The sequence below is a fragment of the Sorex fumeus genome, unplaced genomic scaffold (genome assembly GCF_029834395.1).
Source record: "Sorex fumeus unplaced genomic scaffold, SorFum_2.1 ptg000010l, whole genome shotgun sequence".
In the NCBI taxonomy this organism is placed as follows: domain Eukaryota; kingdom Metazoa; phylum Chordata; class Mammalia; order Eulipotyphla; family Soricidae; genus Sorex; species Sorex fumeus.
Window position 1 is genome coordinate 18,673,932 of NW_026606067.1, and position 17,143 is coordinate 18,691,074.

General features: G+C 46.3%; 1 protein-coding gene across 1 annotated transcript in view; it reads left to right on the top strand.

Annotated features, from left to right (window-relative positions):
• The first annotated feature begins 505 nt into the window (after nucleotides 1-505).
• Nucleotides 506-17,143, top strand: part of RAB3GAP2 (RAB3 GTPase activating non-catalytic protein subunit 2) — a 74,546-nt gene continuing 57,908 nt past the window's right edge. The window contains exons 1-2 of the mRNA XM_056110840.1: nucleotides 506-694; nucleotides 15,549-15,610. Of these exons, the coding sequence (XP_055966815.1) occupies nucleotides 580-694; nucleotides 15,549-15,610 (177 nt within the window). The 5' untranslated portion in view covers nucleotides 506-579. The remainder of the gene's footprint in view (nucleotides 695-15,548; nucleotides 15,611-17,143) is intronic.

A 17,143-nucleotide genomic window follows, 5' to 3' on the forward strand; every position in this document is an offset into this window, starting at 1 on the left:
GGCCAAGTCCGAAGCAACAAGCCTTGGTGGAATGAATGGCGAAGGGATGAATGGAAAACCACCGGTGACGACAGTCCGCGTGACACGGCATCACATGCACGCTTCGAGGTGTGCATCGTACTATGGGAGTTCTTGGGAAGGCGGAGCGCCGAAAGCAGGCTGGCCGGGGCGATTCGGGGGAACCCATCCCCCGACTCTGCTTCCGCGCAGTCCCCTGTCCCCCCCCACGGGCCCGACTGCCTCCTCTATCACCCACGAGAACCGGGCCAGAGACAGCTCTGCAAGAGGCCGCTTTAAAGGCTCAGAGGCCCGTGGGGACAGCGCCCGTAAGGTCTCCTCGGTGCCCAGCCGGCGGGCACAGCCACGGCCTCAGCCTCCACGTCGCCCGGCCCCGCGCCCCAAGCAGCCCACGTGACCCGCGCGCGCCCGCTGAGTGCGCCTGCGCCGCGCGCCGACAGCTTCCGGCCGCGGCCCCGCCCCGGAGTGGCCGGACTGATCGGGCGGCCGCGGGCGGAGCGGGGCGCGCGCGGGGAGGGGCGGTGGGCGTCCGAGCCGGGGGCTGGGGGCGGCCCCGGAGCCATGGCCTGCTCCATTGTCCAGTTCTGCTCCTTCCAGGACCTCCAGGCCGCCCGGGACTTCCTCTTCCCTCACCTGCGGGAGGAGACCCCCAGCGGCGCCCTGCGGAGGGACCCCAGTAAGTGCCCCCCACTCGCGTCCGGCCCCGCTCCCGGCCCCCCACCCCTCCTGCACCCCGAGGCCCCGCTCCCCCTTCGCGATCGTTACCCGCAGCCCGCGCCCCCCTCCACCCTCCAGGGCCCCGCACCCGGAACAGCGCGGCGCCGCACCCGGGAGAAGTGCCGGGCCCTGCCCGACGGCCTCGCACCGGACCGGACCTGCACGGTCCGCGCCCGTCTGGCGTCACCGGCACCGCGGACTGCCCGGCTACCCCGGGGAGGGAAGCGTGTGCGCTGCCGGCCAGACTGGACGCCCCCCCCATTCCCGGGGCGCCGGGTGCCGGGGCGGCCGCCGGTGCTGTTGCGTCAGTCTCCTCCGCTCTTGTCCAGCTGCCCGGGGACCCGCAAGGCAGGGCAGCAGTTTAGGGGCTCACCTGCACGTGGCAGCTGACCCCAGTACTCTCCCCGGCACTGCCTAGGTCTGTTCCCCCACCCCCACCCCAACCACAGGGCAGGGCGTGGTTCCTGAGTCCAGAGACAGCTGGACTGCGCGCCCGTCCCCCTAAATCAAAACCCGGCACCCGGAGCAGCTGCCAAGTCAAACCTGTTCGGGACGATTTCATCTGGACCAGCCGCCGGCGCGGCCAGCTGCCACTTGTGTCTGCCCTCTTATGTGCTCTGGGGGTACCCTCTTGCGTCTGCACTCTCAGTGCTCTGGGGGTAGCCTCTTGTGTCTGCTCTCTTATGTGCTCTGGGGGTACCGGATAAACCCATTCCTGCACCCCCGCGATTGTGGTAGGCGTCGGTGTTGTCGTGGGTGCAAAGGGGCCATGGTCTCTTGCAAGTGATACACCAGCCTAAGTTCCCCGCACCCCCTTGAAGTGGTCCACGAATGAAGAGCATGGCCGAGGGAGGAAGGGCCCAGTGCAGGATATTGAGAGAAGGGGAGAAAGTGTGTGCTTGAGGGTGGGAGAGAAAACAAGGGGGCAGCTGACACTAGGCGTTGGGACCAGGAACTGGATGGCGAGAAGCTGCAAAAGTCATGGGATCCTCAGGAAGGAAGACAGGCAGAGGCTCCCGTGGCATCCAGGAATGTTAGTGTGTGTGTTGGGAGAGGGTGGCAGGGAGAGACTAGTCATCTGTGCGGGGACTCGTGACCCCAGGCTGGGCACCAAAGCAGATCTGGAGGGAGGGCTAAGGAGCAGCTTAAGGAGGAGGAGGGGCAGGACCCAGAAGTTCTGGTGACGGTGTTTGTGGCTGGTGTTAGTGGGTGTTTGTGGGTGGGTGGGTGAGGGGGCTGATAAAGCCTTTGGTTTGGGTTGTGCCTGGGTATAATGAGAGTCCGGGCTAAGATTCAAGTTGTAAATACGTTTTAAATTTTATTTATTCAGGTTCTAAGTTTAAGTTTTAAATAAGTGTGGCATGCGCAATTAAGGGGGTTCGGTCCCCCACCAGATGAAGGTGTCTGAAGTGTAGGGGGTCCATGGTCAGGACCCCTAGCAGAGAGCAATGCCTGTCCCCCAATGAGTTGCAGATTGCGGCTGTTGCTGCAGGGAGTAGGGTGCTGGGGACAGCAAGCGCAGGAAAGAGAGAGGAGGGTGAGGGACCCAGGGCTTTGCTGGAAGAGCAGTCAGTGTCCCGAAGCAGACTTCATGGTGCTGGAGAGGAAGGGACTGGGCCTGGCTAACAGCCCCCGTGGATGGTGACAGAGAGCATGCTGACTGGGGACTCTGTGGGAAAGCTGCTGCCTGGAAGGCCAGTGGGCACTGTCCCCCGCCACTCCTCCCTCCCTCCCCCCCATCCCCCACCCCAGACCTGTTGTTACCTGGGTGGTGACTCCAGTGTTTCTCTGACACCTGCCAGCTTCCACCTTTGCTTTCTGGTCATCAGGTCCCCAGCACAGCTGCGGTTGGGGTGAGTTTTCATGACCCTGTGGAGCTCTCTGTGCTGGTATTCTTAGCTGCAGATAAGAGTTCTTCCCAGCTCTTCAAGCCGGGGAGGCCGCCGTCACCCCTCAACCTCTCCCCTGCTTTCCTTTGCTTCAGATATTCTGTAGTCTGTTGTTTGGGTATTTGGCCTAGCAAGGTGCTGGGGCTCAGGGGTGGGGGGCGGGGGAGTGGTCCTCCTGTACTAGGCTATGCTCTTGCATCCCCCAGGGCTCCAGGGTCCGGTGCAGACACTGTCTCCTGTGGAATCAGCCGGACTCTCGGGCCAGAGGCTGTGCTCTGGCCCAGGGTTCTGGGGGCTCTGTGCAGCTCTGGGCTTGCTCGCTGCCTCGCTGCCACCTCCCAGAGAAAAAAGCCTTCTCTCACCAAGTGTCCACAGCACTCGGGTGTATCATCCCAGTGGCCCGTTCATTACTCAGGCTTACTCCAGTTCAGTTGACTTTTGCTGTCCCTGTGGGGTCAGCTTCGGGTCCAAGCCCTTGGAGCTGGCAGGTGCTACCAAGGCATTGGATTTTGCCTAATTGTTTAAAAAAAAAGCGGGGGGGAGGGTGATTCCCAAGGATGCTGAGGGGGCTCCAGACCACTCCTCAATTGGCTGGTGGCTCAGCACAGTTTGTGCCCTGCGGTGCTGGGAACCCTCAGACCCACCCCCGCCCCAAGTGGTGTTCTGGGGTCTCAGGGCCCCAGTGCAGTGTTCAGGATCGGTGGCGCTGGCGTGCAGACCCTGTTTGGATGCATGCCCAGCATGCGCGCTGACCACTGTACTTTATCTCTGCCCTGATCTGAAGTTAAATATCCATTTAATGACTGGTGGCTGCCATGCTGGATGCACCTGTGTGGCTGCTGTCATTCAGTACATGCCCAGGGTTACCTGTGAAGAGGTAGGTTTAGTATGAACTCTGTCCGCACTGTGGGCTGTATATCACGCCCAGACATGTGCATTAGGCATATCTGATTCATTCCCTTTTTATCTCTTCAGTGTTTGTTGATACTGTTGTGGCTGCAGAATATTTAAGTAGAAAATAAATGGAGGAGCTGGGGCGTGGGCTAGAGGGCAGGCTTTGATGCTGCCCTCAGATTTGATCCCTAGCAAGGTCCCAAGTACCACTCGAGTGGCCATCTTGAGTATGGAGCTCAGAACCGCCCCTGGTTTCTACTGGGTGAGGCTCAAACACAGTAAAACAAAAGGAAAATCTGTTACCTAATGAGCTCCTTTGTAAAACTTAGAGTTTACTTAAATTCTTGAAAAGATTTGTAATGGGTTTCGCCATCTTTTACTAAACAATAGTTTTTTATTTTTCATTTTTACTTTTTGCTTTTTGGGTCACAGGGGTTACTCCTGGCTCATGCACTCAGGAATTACTCCTGGTGGTACTCAAGGGACCATATGGGATGCTGGAAATCAAACTCGGGTCGGCCGTGTGCAAGGCAAATGCCCTACCTGCTGTGCTATTGCTCCAGGCCCTAAACAATAGTTTTATAAAGAGCTCTTCATTAAAATAGGTACCTAATTTTTTTTTTACTTTTTTTTAAATTGAATCACTGTGAGAACGGTTACAAAGCTTTAGTGTTTAAGTCTTGATCATACAATCATCAAACACCCATCCCTTCACCAGTGCACATTTTCCACCACAAAAAACCCCAGTATACCCCACCATCCCACCCTACCCCTACCCGTGTGACAGATAATTTCCACATTATTCTCTCTCTACTTTGATTACATTCAATATTTCTACACCAGTCCCACCATTATTATTTGGAATTTCCCCCCAACACTCAGACCTGCCTAAAAGGCAACATTAGACAATTTGTTTTCTATTGCTGATTATGAAGAGCATATTATGTCGCATGGCCGCAAGAGCAGCCACGCAATCTTGGAATTCTAAAATTTTAATCATGAGGTCTGGAGAGATTTCTGCCAAGAGCCGCTTGGTTTCTAGATTCTGAGATTCGTTTGTGTATCTCTGGGATCTTGACCAGTAAGGAGCTTAATAAGTAGCCAGAGGGGCTGTTCGTGGGTGGCATTTCGGCGTCTTGTCAGGGCGGAGGAGGAGACGGACCAGCTCCACCCCTGTCCTGTGAGGCCCTACGTGTCTTGTCACAGCTGGCCCATACCTGGATTGTCCAATGAGCTCTGGAGAATGGCGGCTGCCGAGCTTCCCGGGGAATAGGTGGAGGGATGACACCTTTTCCTACCTGGGGTGGCCCGGCCCCAGAGAAATAGTATAGGAGATACCAAGGTTTGAATCCGCAGCATCACATACTGTACCCCCAAGGACCACTGAGGTCACTCCTGAGTGCAGAGCCAGGGGTAGCTTCTCAGCTGTCCTGGGTGTGGCCTACCCCGCTTCTATCCCAGATGTACAGTCAAAATGAAGTTGCCAAACAGATAAGTAGGACTTACCTTAAATTGTGGCTAATGATTGACACTTATTAATGTAATTAATGATTACTGTATTGAGAAGCAGAAATCATGGAATCATTTATTTTTTAGTTTACAGTTTTACTTTCTTATCCTTACGTAAGGAGATATAGAAACGGGAAAAAAATCTCAATTATTTCTCCTGGGTCGTATGTTTTAGATAAGGATCATTTTGAAGTCTGAATCAATTGGTTTAATAAGTAATTTTATTTTAATAGGTGCAGCAGCCGTAGCCCTCGTGCTGCCCGGGCTCCAGAACTCAACAGTTCTGCCTTCTTTCTTTGAATTGACAGAGTCACTGTGATTTCATATGTTCACTTATAAAATGAGATGGTTTTTGTTTGAAAATAGATCTTGAGGCTTTCTTATAGTATAGAAATTAGGTCACATAACACGCTTCCATACCCAGCACCACATGCTCAGTCCCTGGAGACCCCCGAATACCCTTTAATTCCTGGCACCACAGGACCAACAGTTCTGCATCCTGGGTAATCCCTGGCGCCATGGGCCCGACCAGTACTGTGTCCTCACATCCTAGCATTGACCCACCAGCCAAGAATCACTGATGGACGCCCTGGGGACTACTGCTTGGGATACACCCCTCCCCCCTAAAATGATCCTGACCTCGACTTTTCCCATTGTTTACTTTATTAGTAACTAATAGCAATTGTTTTTATCACATGCTGTTTCAGACATGAAATTTGGTCTTATGCTTTGAAATTTCTGAGATGGGTAATGGTATGAATTACCCATCTTAAACTATGGTGTCATAACTTTGGGCTAAGACGATATCAGAACTTTCTTGGCCGGAGCAGTAGTAAGTGCTAAGTATAAGGCAAAAGAGCATTTGCCTTATAAGTGGCCTACCAGGGTTTGGGGTTGGAGCGATAGCACAGCAGGTAGGGCGTTTGCCTTGCACGCAGCCAACATGGCCGACCCGAGTTCGATTCCTCTGCCCCTCTCGGAGAGCCCGGCAAGCTACCGAGAGTATCTCGCCCGCACGGCAGAGCCTGGCAAGCTACCCGTGATGTAGTCGATATGCCAAACACAGTAACAACAAAGTCTCATGATGGAGACATTACTGGGCCCTCTTGAGAAAATCGATGAACAACGGGAGGACAGTGACAGTGACAGTGACCAGGGTTTGATCCCCAGCACTGCAAATGGTCCTCTGAGTCCCCCCAGTTGTGATCCTTGGGCGAGAGCCAGGAGTAAGCCCTGAGCACAGCTGAGTGAGGCCCCCCCAAACAAAATAAAACAACAACTTTTTCATATTTGCAGTTGATTGGGTACAAAAGACATATATGTTCTGAGGGAGGCTCAGAATATAGCGAGGGGGAGGGAGAGGGGGAGTAGTAATTTGTGTATTAGAATAGGTAAAGGTAAAGGTAAAGGCCCTCCCGTTGATCGTCGATTTGCTCGAGCGGGCCCAGTAACGTCTCCATTGGAGATTTTGTTGTTACTGTGTTTGGCATATCAAATACGTCACTGGGAGCTTGCCGGGCTCTCTGAGAGGGGCGGAGGAATCGAACTCGGGTCGGCCATGTTGGCCGCTTGTAAGGCGAACGCCCTACCCGCTGTGCTATTGTGGACTTTTAAAATGACCTAATAATAAGACAATTTCCTTCTGACATTCTACAGAGGTAAAACATGCAAGGAATTATCTTGGAGTCATTGATTAGGTGATGTTATTGTACTACATCACTGAGAAAAGTGTGCCTTTCTAGGATAACCTGGCATTATGGAATCCTTTACATGATGGGATAGTATGGGATATTACAAAGGTATAGAATACCCTTTTGAGATGATTACTCCATAACTTAGAGGCCAGCCGGGTATCCTAGAGGAAAGGGCAGTTCAGATAGAGAAGGGAGCACCAAATAAAGGATGTTTGGAGGATCCTCCCAGGAGGGGAGATGCATGTCGAAAGTAGACTATGGACTGAACATGTTTGCCACTCAATGCCTCTTTTGCAGACCACAACACCCAAACGGAGAGAGAGAACACAGGGGATTGCCCTGCCACAGAGGCAGGGGGGGATGGGGGGATGGGGGTGGGAGGGATATTATCCATGGTGGTGAAAAACGGACACTGGTGGAGGGATGGGTATCTGATCATTGTATAATTGAAACCCAAGCACAAAAAATTGTAAATCTACAACTGTAAAAAAATAAAAATAAAAAAAAATTCTTACCTTAAAAAAAAAAAGAAAAAAAAAAAGAATACCCTTTTGAATACTAAGTGGAAGCGATTTCTGTTGTTTGAGATCATACTGAAAGAGAAGTAATCTAAAAGTGGAATATCTATAGATATTTTAGAAAATCTCTAGGTCTCTTTAACCCTTGCTTTTTGCTGTTTTCCCAATGCCGGGGAGGAATTTCATGGCCCTGCCGGGCATGTGCTCTACCACTGAGCTACCTCCTTGGCCCTGTATTTCTTCAACTTTACAGACTGCAAGTGGGTGCTGGGGAAAGAACTTTAAAAGGCAAGAATGCAAGGTTTGCGTACAGGAGTCTTGCATCCTACGCCTGGCACCAGGCATGTCTGAAAAACAAAAGCTGGAAGCATATCATACAGTTAAATAGTTTTTACCAGTAAGGTAATTGAGATATGCATGTTCTTTAATTTCTTCATTCAGGTAGTATTTGAGAATCTACTAGGTAGTGAGCACATAATTTTTTTTTTTTTGTGGCAAGAGAGGGTGTCACACCTGCAGTGTACAGGGGGTACTCCTGATTCTGTGCTCAGAGATAACTCCTGGTGGGCTCAGGGAGCCATATGGAGTGCTGGGGATCAAACCCAGGTTGAACTCTTGTAACACAAGTGCCCTACTGCTGTACTTTCTTTGGCCCTAGGGACAGAGTATTTTTTTTTTTATTAAAAAAATTTTTTTAATAGTGAGACATCATGAGGTACAGTTGCAGACTTACACATTTTTGTGCTTGGGTTTCAACCATATAATGATCAAATACCATCCCTCCACCAGTGCCCACTTCCCACCACCACACATCCCAGTATCCCTCCCACCCCCCATCCCCCCCATCCCACCCTGACTCTGTGGCAGGGCATTCCCCTCTCTCCCCTTGGGTGTTGTGGTTTGCAAAAGAAACATTGGGTGGCAATCATGTTTGGTCTATAGTCTACTTTCAGCATGCTTCTCCCATCCTGGGAGGGTCCTCCCAATACCTTTATTTGGTGTCCCCCTCTTTATCTGAGCTCCCTTTTCCCTAGTATGTGTGGTTGGCCTCCAAGTCATGGAGTAGAATTCCTGGTACTAATCTCGGCCATTCTTGGGTGTTAGTTTCCTATTTTGTTACTTTATGTTCCCCAGATGAATGCAATCTTTCTATGTCTATCCCTTTCTTTCTGAGTCATTTCGCTTAACATGATACTTTCCATGTAGTACCACTTGTATGTGAATTTCGTGACTTTGTCTTTTCTAACATAGTACTCCATTGTGTAAATGTACCAAAGTTTCTTTAACCAGTCATCTGTTCTCGGGCACTCAGGTTTTTTCCAGATTCTGGCTATTGTAAAGAGTGCTGCAATAAACAGGCAATTGCAAATGTCACTTCGACTATACTTTTTTGCCTCTCTGGGATATATTTCTAGGAGTGATATTGCTGGATCAAATGGGAGCTCAATTTCTAATTTTTTGAGAATCAACCATACTGTTTTCCAAAAGGGCTGAACCAGTCAGCATTCCCACCAGCAGTGAAGGAGTGTCCCTTTCTCACCACATCCTCGCCAGCACCGGGTGCTTTTGTTCTTGTGGATATGGGCCAGTCTCTGTGGTGTGAAGTGATATCTCATTGTGGTTTTGATCTGCATCTCCCTGATGATTAATGATGTGGAACATTTTCTCATGTGCCTTTTAGCCATTCGGATTTCTTCTTTGTGAAAGTTTCTATTCATTTTATCTCCCCATTTTTTGATGGGGTTGAATGTTTTCTTTTTGTGGAGTTGAACCAGTACTTTGTATATCCTTGAAATTAACCCCTTGTCAGATGTGTAGTTGCCGAGTATCCTTTCCCATTCTGTAGACTGTCTTTGTATTTTGGTCACTGTTTCTTTTGAGGTGCAGAAGCTTCTTAGTTTAAGATAGTCCCATTTGTCTATCTCTGTTTTCACTTGCTTGGCCAGCGGTGTGACATCTTTGAAGACACTATTAGCTTCTATGTCATGAAGGGTTTTGCCAACTTTTCCCTCAATGTACCTTATAGATTCCGGTCTGATGTTGAGGTCTTTAATCCACTTAGATCTTACTTTTGTACATGGAGTTAAGCAGAGATCTGAGCCCATTTTTTTTTTTTTTGCATGTAGCCGTCCAGTTTTGCCAGCATAATTTGTTAAAGAGGCTTTCCCTTCTCCACTTCATTTTTCTTGCCCCCTTATCGAATAGTAGATGCTCTTATGCTTGGGGGGAGATGTCAGTATATTCAACCCTGTTCCAGTAGTCTACATCTCTGCCTTTGTTCCAGTACCATGCTGTTTTAATTATTACTGCCTTGTAGTAGAGTTTGAAGTTAGGGAGGTTGATTCCTCCCATTTTCTTTTTCCCAAGAATCGCTTTAGCTATTCGTGGGGGCTTATTGTTCCATATAAATTTCAGGAGTGCTTGCTCCACTTCTTTGAAGAATGTCATGGGTATCCTAATAGGGATTGCGTTGAATTTATACAGTGCTTTGGGAAGTATTGCCATTTTGACAATGTTAATTCTCCCGATCCATGTACAGGGGATATTTTCCATTTCCTCGTGTCCTCTTTTATTTCCTGAAGTAGCGTTTTGTAGTTTTCTTTGTACAGGTCCTTTACTTCCTTAGTTAAGGTGATTCCTAGGTACTTGATTTTCTGGGGCACAATTGTGAATGGGATTGTTTTCTTCATGTCACTTTCTTCTCTTTCACTATTTGCATATAGGAAAGCCACAGACTTTTGGGTATTGATTTTATAGCCTGCCACTTTACTATACAAGCCTATTGTTTCTAGAAGTTTCTTGGTAGAGGTTTTAGGATTCTCTAGGTATAGTATCATATCGTCTGCGAATAGTGAGAGCTTGATTTCTTCCTTTCCTACCTGGATACCCCTAATATCTTTTTCTTGCCTAATCGCTGTTGCAAGTACCTCCAGTACTATATTGAAAAGCAGTGGAGAGTGGACATCCTTGTCTCGTCCCTGATCTTAGAGGGAAGGCTCTCAGTTTCTTGCCATTGAGGACGATGCTTGCTGTAGGCTTGTGGTAGATGGCTTTAACTATATTGAGGAATGTCCCCTCTATCCCCATTTTAGCTAGGGTTTTCATCATCATAAATGGGTGCTGGATCTTGTCAAATGCTTTCTCTGCATCTATTGATATGATCATATGATTTTTATCTTTTCTTTTGTTGATATGGTGGATTATGTTGATTGATTTTCGAGTGTTAAACCAACCTTGCATCCCCGGGATGAGTCCTACTTGATCATGGTGTATGATCTTTTTGATGAGTAGTTGAATTCTATTTGCTAGTATTTTGTTGAGAATCTTCGCATTCGTGTTCATCAGGGATATCAGCCTGTAGTTTTCTTTTCTCGTGGTGTCTTTGTTTCCTTTTGGTATTAGAGAGATATGGGCTTCATAGAAACTCTTTGGGAGAGTTTCCGTTTTTTCAATTTCCTGGAAAAGCTTGAGAAGGACTGGCAGCAGGTCCTCTTTAAATGTTTGGAAAAATTCGCAAGTGAATCCATCTGGGCCCAGGCTTTTGTTTTTGGGAAGACTTTTGATTGTAGTTTCTATTTCGTTGATGTTAATAGGTCTACTCAGATACTCAAGATCTTCTTGATTAAGCTTTGGGAGATTATAGGAGTCCAGGAATTAGGACAGACTAATCTTGAAGATAAAATAGTTTCATCCTAGTAGAGAGAAATATATGTCTGACAGGAGGCCGAGAGATGCCATTACAGGCCTGGGGTCTTTGGGGAACCATTGCCTTTGGGTCTTACCTGCACCAGGACTTGAGCCTTGCCACCGAGGTTCTGCCATTTTTATCAAGTCTTCATAGTTTAGTGTTCACAGATGGAGAGAATGGGTGGGCCAGAGATGGGAACAACAGCACGTGGTTCCCAAAACTACAGAATAAATTGTGAGGGTGAGCAGGGTGTGATCATGGGTGAAGCTCTAGAGGTAGGCCCAGGGGTTGGATTTTATTTATAGGGTAGCGGGCAGGGTGTTACTTTGAAGTCAGCAGGCTTGGGATTGTAGGGAAATGTGTCCAGGTTTGTTGAGGTAAGTCAGATAGTTTTAGGTAAATCAACTTCTTGATGTGCCTGTGAAAGTGGCTTTTCTCAGGGGAGTATTGGGGAGCAGGGGTCGGAGCTTCGGTGATCACACAGATGGTCGGGTTGGCGGGGTGATGGAAACATCCAGAGCACTGACTCGGCCGCACTGAAAGTTCGAGATCTAAGCTGCAACTGCCGAACTTTGTGACATCTCTGTCAGGGTGGAGGTGGGCTGGGGTCGGGCGGAGTGTGTCGGAATAGTTGGAGGAAGTTCACACTCTTGGTGGGATTGGTGTTGAAATATCATGCATAAAAAATGCATAAAACTTAACTATCAGTAAAGTTATAATTCACGGTTTTGTAAATTTAAAAAAATTAAATGCCCTTTTTTTGACTTTCTTAAGAAATGCTCACTTCCCACATTCTGAATAGTGACTGATTTAGTCAGTCACCCCAGGGGGTGAGAAAGCGCCTCCTTTAATAGCACCGTAGGAACTTCTCTGTCCATCTCATTAGGAGATTTTTGATCAATTTTTGCTATTTAATGATAACAAACTCTGTAATTTATATTCTCTTCCTAAATTACTGCTTTTAATAGGGCAGGTTGTTGATGAGGGGGGATAAAAATTCCAGATGACATTGAACTGAATTAACGTTTGCTTAAAGTTGCAATTTCCAAGATAAGGTTAACTGAGGACATACGTGATTGCAGCCAGTCAGGCAAGAAGAAAAAAATCTTAATACTTAGAACCTTACAGCCACAGGAAAACTTTTCTTCTCGATTCATTTCCCTTTTTGCAGAGATATTTTTGGACTAATAATAAAAGTCAGTGCAATTGCATTCCATGGAGGAAATGCAGTAGAACAAGAATTCAAGGAGAAGAAAAGGACTTATAAAATTGCTCATTGAGAGATGATACTTTTTAATAGATGTTGATAGGTTTTATTTCCCTACAGGAGTTAGAATTCCATGAATTAATTTTAAAGGATAATAATTTTAATATAAGTGCTCATTTTTACAGTATATCAGAGATGACATCTTTGAGCAAGGGATACTTTTTATAAACTCCCTTTGGCCTGTATATGAGCAGAAAGATTAAAGATATTCTCTTGTAGAACTTTTTGGTGCCCAGCTACTTTTTTTTTTTTTTTTTTTTTTTTAGCGTCAAAACATACATTTAAACGAAAGAAAGAGCCTAGTTGATCCTGGCTAGCATACCTCCATACTGACCTTGGGCAGTACTGAAGTCTCACATACATATTAAACCACATTGCTTGGGTTCCCCGCAGTCTTGATGAATGAGCAACATGGTGGATGACGTTGGCTGAAGGGTAGTATAGTGGAGTTAGAAGGAAAAATGACTTCTTTTACATGACCAACAATTTATTATCCAGTCATCACCTCCCTGTCCTCTGGCCAAGTCTGGGCTTGGCCTGCTGCATAGTTTGAAGGCCCAAGAAATAGTTTTGGTGACATTCTGAGATTCCAGCATGTTAACAGGAATGGTCTAGTTGCCACCAACCCACAACAGTGCAGTTGGTTTTGCAGGCAATGGGGAAAAATAATCAACAGAATGACGGTTGCATGTGTCAGCTTGATGGCCAAGAACAAGCTGTCATTTTCCAAGAGAGGAAAAAAAATACCACACTAATAAGGGACCATTGTTATTTGAAAATATTTTTTGACTTTAACCGTTAAACTAACCATTCCCTTTAAAAAAAAAATGGGGGTTGGGGGTGCAAACCCAGCAATGCCCAAGGGCCACGGTCGTGCTTGGGGGATCCATATGGGATGATGGGGTTCGAACACTGATTGGCCATGTGCGAGGCAAATCTTCTATCTGCTGGGCTATCTCTGCGGCCCCTAATCTTACCCTTCTTCATAAGCCATAGGAGAATTGTAAATTTGGTGGAACATTTAGGAGCCTGACCTTGAGCAGACCTGAATTCAAGCCCCATTGCTACCACTTAATCCACCGTGATCTTGGCCAGACAATTGAAACTTGCAGGAATCGGCATTTCCCATTTAAAATGGGCATGATGAACATCCACACTGAAGTGTATCAGTGTCTCTAAGGCACATAGGTATATGGAAATGCTGACTGCGCTTAGCTATTGTGGGAAAACCCTGGTAGGTGTCTTGAATCTTTTCCCTCTGTACTTTGCTCATTTGACCAACCTCCACCTTCCCTAAGAATATTTTTATATTTTGGTTTTAAGAAGACTATTTCTTCTGTGTATTTTTTCATCTTTCTCAAGCCTCTTCCAAGTTTGCCTGTGGTTGATTCCAGCATTCACCACATGTTCTTTCTCCTACGCTGGATCAGGATGTACAAGGAGTGTGTTTGTATTTTTCACAGAGCCTTACTACAGGATTTGGCACATAGTATTTAACAGAGCATTTGTTAAATTGTTTAATTGATATGTACATGGAAACCTTCTATAAGTTGTGCGGTATTAATCAGATGATATTGCTATTTTAGGACTTTAATACATGCCTAACCATTCCACTTGGCATATTAGGAAGTAGTAATTTGCTTATCTGAGTGCCAAAGATAAGAATATGGCCACAAAGCTAATGGGACAATGATTCCAAGTTCCAGGCTGTAACTTTATTTTTTCACTATATGTAATTGATTGTAGCAACTTCTGATACCCATATAATTAGTTACTATTTGCCTCCTTTCTATTGTAAACATCCTAGATAATCAGGTTAACTACCATCATTTCAATTAATGCTTCTCCCAGAATTTTGAAACTGGTTGAAATACCAGTCTTTGTTTCTATTTCGTAGTATTTAATAACTAGTTTTGAGAACTTAGCAGTAGGGTAGGCTCTGCACACTTTTGTCTGTTCTCTGATGGAAGAGCCCATTCGAGATGCGGGTTCTATGGTTTTTCTTGCTTGATGGTGAGAACTAAAACTAGGCATGTGGGGTCACTTTCTCTACAGTACAGCGTTCTCAAGTGCTGGGACCTGGAGTTGGCCCTCAGTAATCTGTTTATTTGTTTGGGGCCCTTATTTCACCTTTATCCTTTATTTGTTTTGTAATTTAACTTGGGGCTGGAGCGATAGCACAGCGGTAGGGCATTTGCCTTGCACGCAGCCAACATGGCCGACCCAAGTTCGATTCCTCCGCCCCTCTCGGAGAGCCCGGAAAGCTACCGAGAGTATCTCGCCCGCACGGTAGAGCCAGGCAAGCTCCCCATGACGTATTTGATATGCCAGACACAGTAACAACAAAGTCTCCAATGGAGACATTACTGGGCCCGCTCGAGCAAATTGATGATCAACGGGAGAGCCTTTACTTTACATTTACAATTTAACTTGAGTTGATGCAGATCGTGTAGCTGATGTTTTTCTCAGTAGTAGATCAAAAATGGATCACGGGGCCACGGAGAGGGTTTCAGGCTGGAGTGCATGCTTTGACTCCACGGCTCTGGGTTTTACCCTCTGCACCTTGTAGTCCCGTGTGTGTACACGGCTTCCCCCCACCCCCCTCCCCCCCTGAAACATTTCTCCTATCTTATCTGATTTTCTAAGAGATAGATTCAAAGTTAACTATGTAAAAGCAGGTGACTTGAGTAACATACACAGTCATACTCTCCACACCTGGTTTGAATTTTTAACACCTGTTATGGTGTTTATTAATCGAACTTCTGCATGCAAATCATGTGCTCAGCCCATTGGGCTCTCTAGTAAACAATGACATTCCAGAGCATATTCCTACTTGGAAGAATTCAGAACAGGGTGGAGAGGAGCAATTCGGTCTTGTTTTAAAATTCAGAGTGTGTATGTCATTCCCCCCATCCCCCAGTTGATCTTTGATCTCTGTCTTGCTTTACAAAAGCACAAATAATCTTTTAAGGCATATGTGTGATATTTTAAGTGTGCTTTTTGTCATTGTATGTTTAATTTGTCCAGAATCTTAAATAACAAATATTTGTCATTTTAAGAATTGTTAAAGCTATCTTTGCCTTTTGGTTTCAATGTAAAAAAGCCTGCTGCCCTTTGTTTTAAACCCAGGTAACTTGCACAATTTTACTGTTGCATAAATTTGGACTCTTACTGTAGTCACAAAATCCTGATATAATTAACTATTGTTTTCTTCTTTAGGATCAGCATTGTGTTAATATAATGTACATTTATATCACATATTCGGTTGGTTTGTTATACTTAGAGAAAAATATTTAAAAATATTTTAAGTTCTGTATTTTATGTAAGCATTTTCAATCTTTTTTTTAAAAATAGGTAAATCGAATTGGGAAGATGATGGCTGGGGAGCATGGGAAGAAACAGAACCCCAGGAACCTGTAAGTCATTCGTGTGTGCTTTGTGATAGGGGTTTTACTTTCCTAATGATTGTGATCAGAATTGTCAAGAAAGTTTTTGTGTTTAGTAATGCTGAAGTAAATAATAATAGTTAATTAAGCAGATCATATTAATGAATGATTAAATAATAATAATAATAAAGTAATACCTGTTCATAAGCAAGTTAGTGGCTTTACAGTTCAGCGGGTTAAAGGGAGAAGAGTTGTTTTAGGGCTTTTTTCACTAACTATTGTTTTAGACGCCTTCACTTACGCATCCGTCAGCAGTCTAGTTAGCTCTGGCCAAATTGGGATGAGGAAAGGCAAGCAAGGGGCTTATACAAAAAGCTTGGAGAGTGCATTACTCTCTCTCTCTCTCTCTCTTTTTTTAAATTTTATTGAATCACCATGAGAGAGTTACAAGCTTTCATGTTTGGGTTACAATCACACAATGATCAAACACCCATCCCTTCACCAGTGCACATTCCCCACCATCAAAATCCCTGGTATACCCCCCTTTCCCACTCTCCCCCTGCCTCCATGGCAGATATGATTCCCCATAATCTCTCTCTACTTCTGGGCACTATGGTTTGCAATACAGACCTTGAGAGGTTATCATGTTTGGTCCTTCATCTACTTTCCGCACACATCTCCCCTCCCGACCGATTCCTCCAGGCATCTTTTTCTTAGTGATCTCTTCTCTATTCCAGCTGCCTTCTCTCCTTTGCTCATGCGGAGCATTGCTCCAGCTATGGAGCAATCTATCTGTCCCGTGTATCTACTGTCCTTAGGTGTCAGCCTCATGTTATGTTGTTTTATACTCCACAAATGAGTGCAGCCCTTCTATGTCTGTCCCTCTCTTTCTGATTCATTTCACTTAGCATGATACTCTCCAGGTCTATCCATTTATAAGCAAAGTTCATGACTTATCTCTCCTGACAGCTGCGTAGTATTCCATTGTGTAGATGTACCAAAGTTTCTTTAACCAGTCATCTGTTCTAGGGTACTTAGGTTGCTTCCAGATTTTGGCTATTGTGAACAGTGCTGCATGCATTACTCTTTCAGGAAGTTTCAGGACCTGTGCCTTGGAAATTTGTTAGAAAAGAACAAAAGCAGCAGTCTTGCATGTGGTATTATGTGTGTGGGGTGGGGGAGGGGGGTGAGGGGGACACCAGACAGTGCTCAGGCCTTAATCCTGGCTTTATGATCAGGGATTACTTGGGGTGGTGGGCTTGAGGACCTGGTGGGCGCGGCTGCTGGGGATTGAACACAGGTCAACCACGTGCAAAGCCAGCGCCTTACTTTGTGCTTTCTTTCTAACCCTTGGATGTAGCATTGGTAGCTCTACTTTTGCTGATGAGTAGTTTTCTAGAATCCTGTCGCTCAATGACTGTTGTGAGTAGTACAAGCTCCTAAGTAAGAGTGAAGTTTTCTTGGTAACTCTCACAGATAGTGTGTGTCCAAGTGGACATAATTGCAGTCTCGGAGGCTGCTCTGCAGGACAGTTATTATAAAATATGTAAAATTATCTGGTGT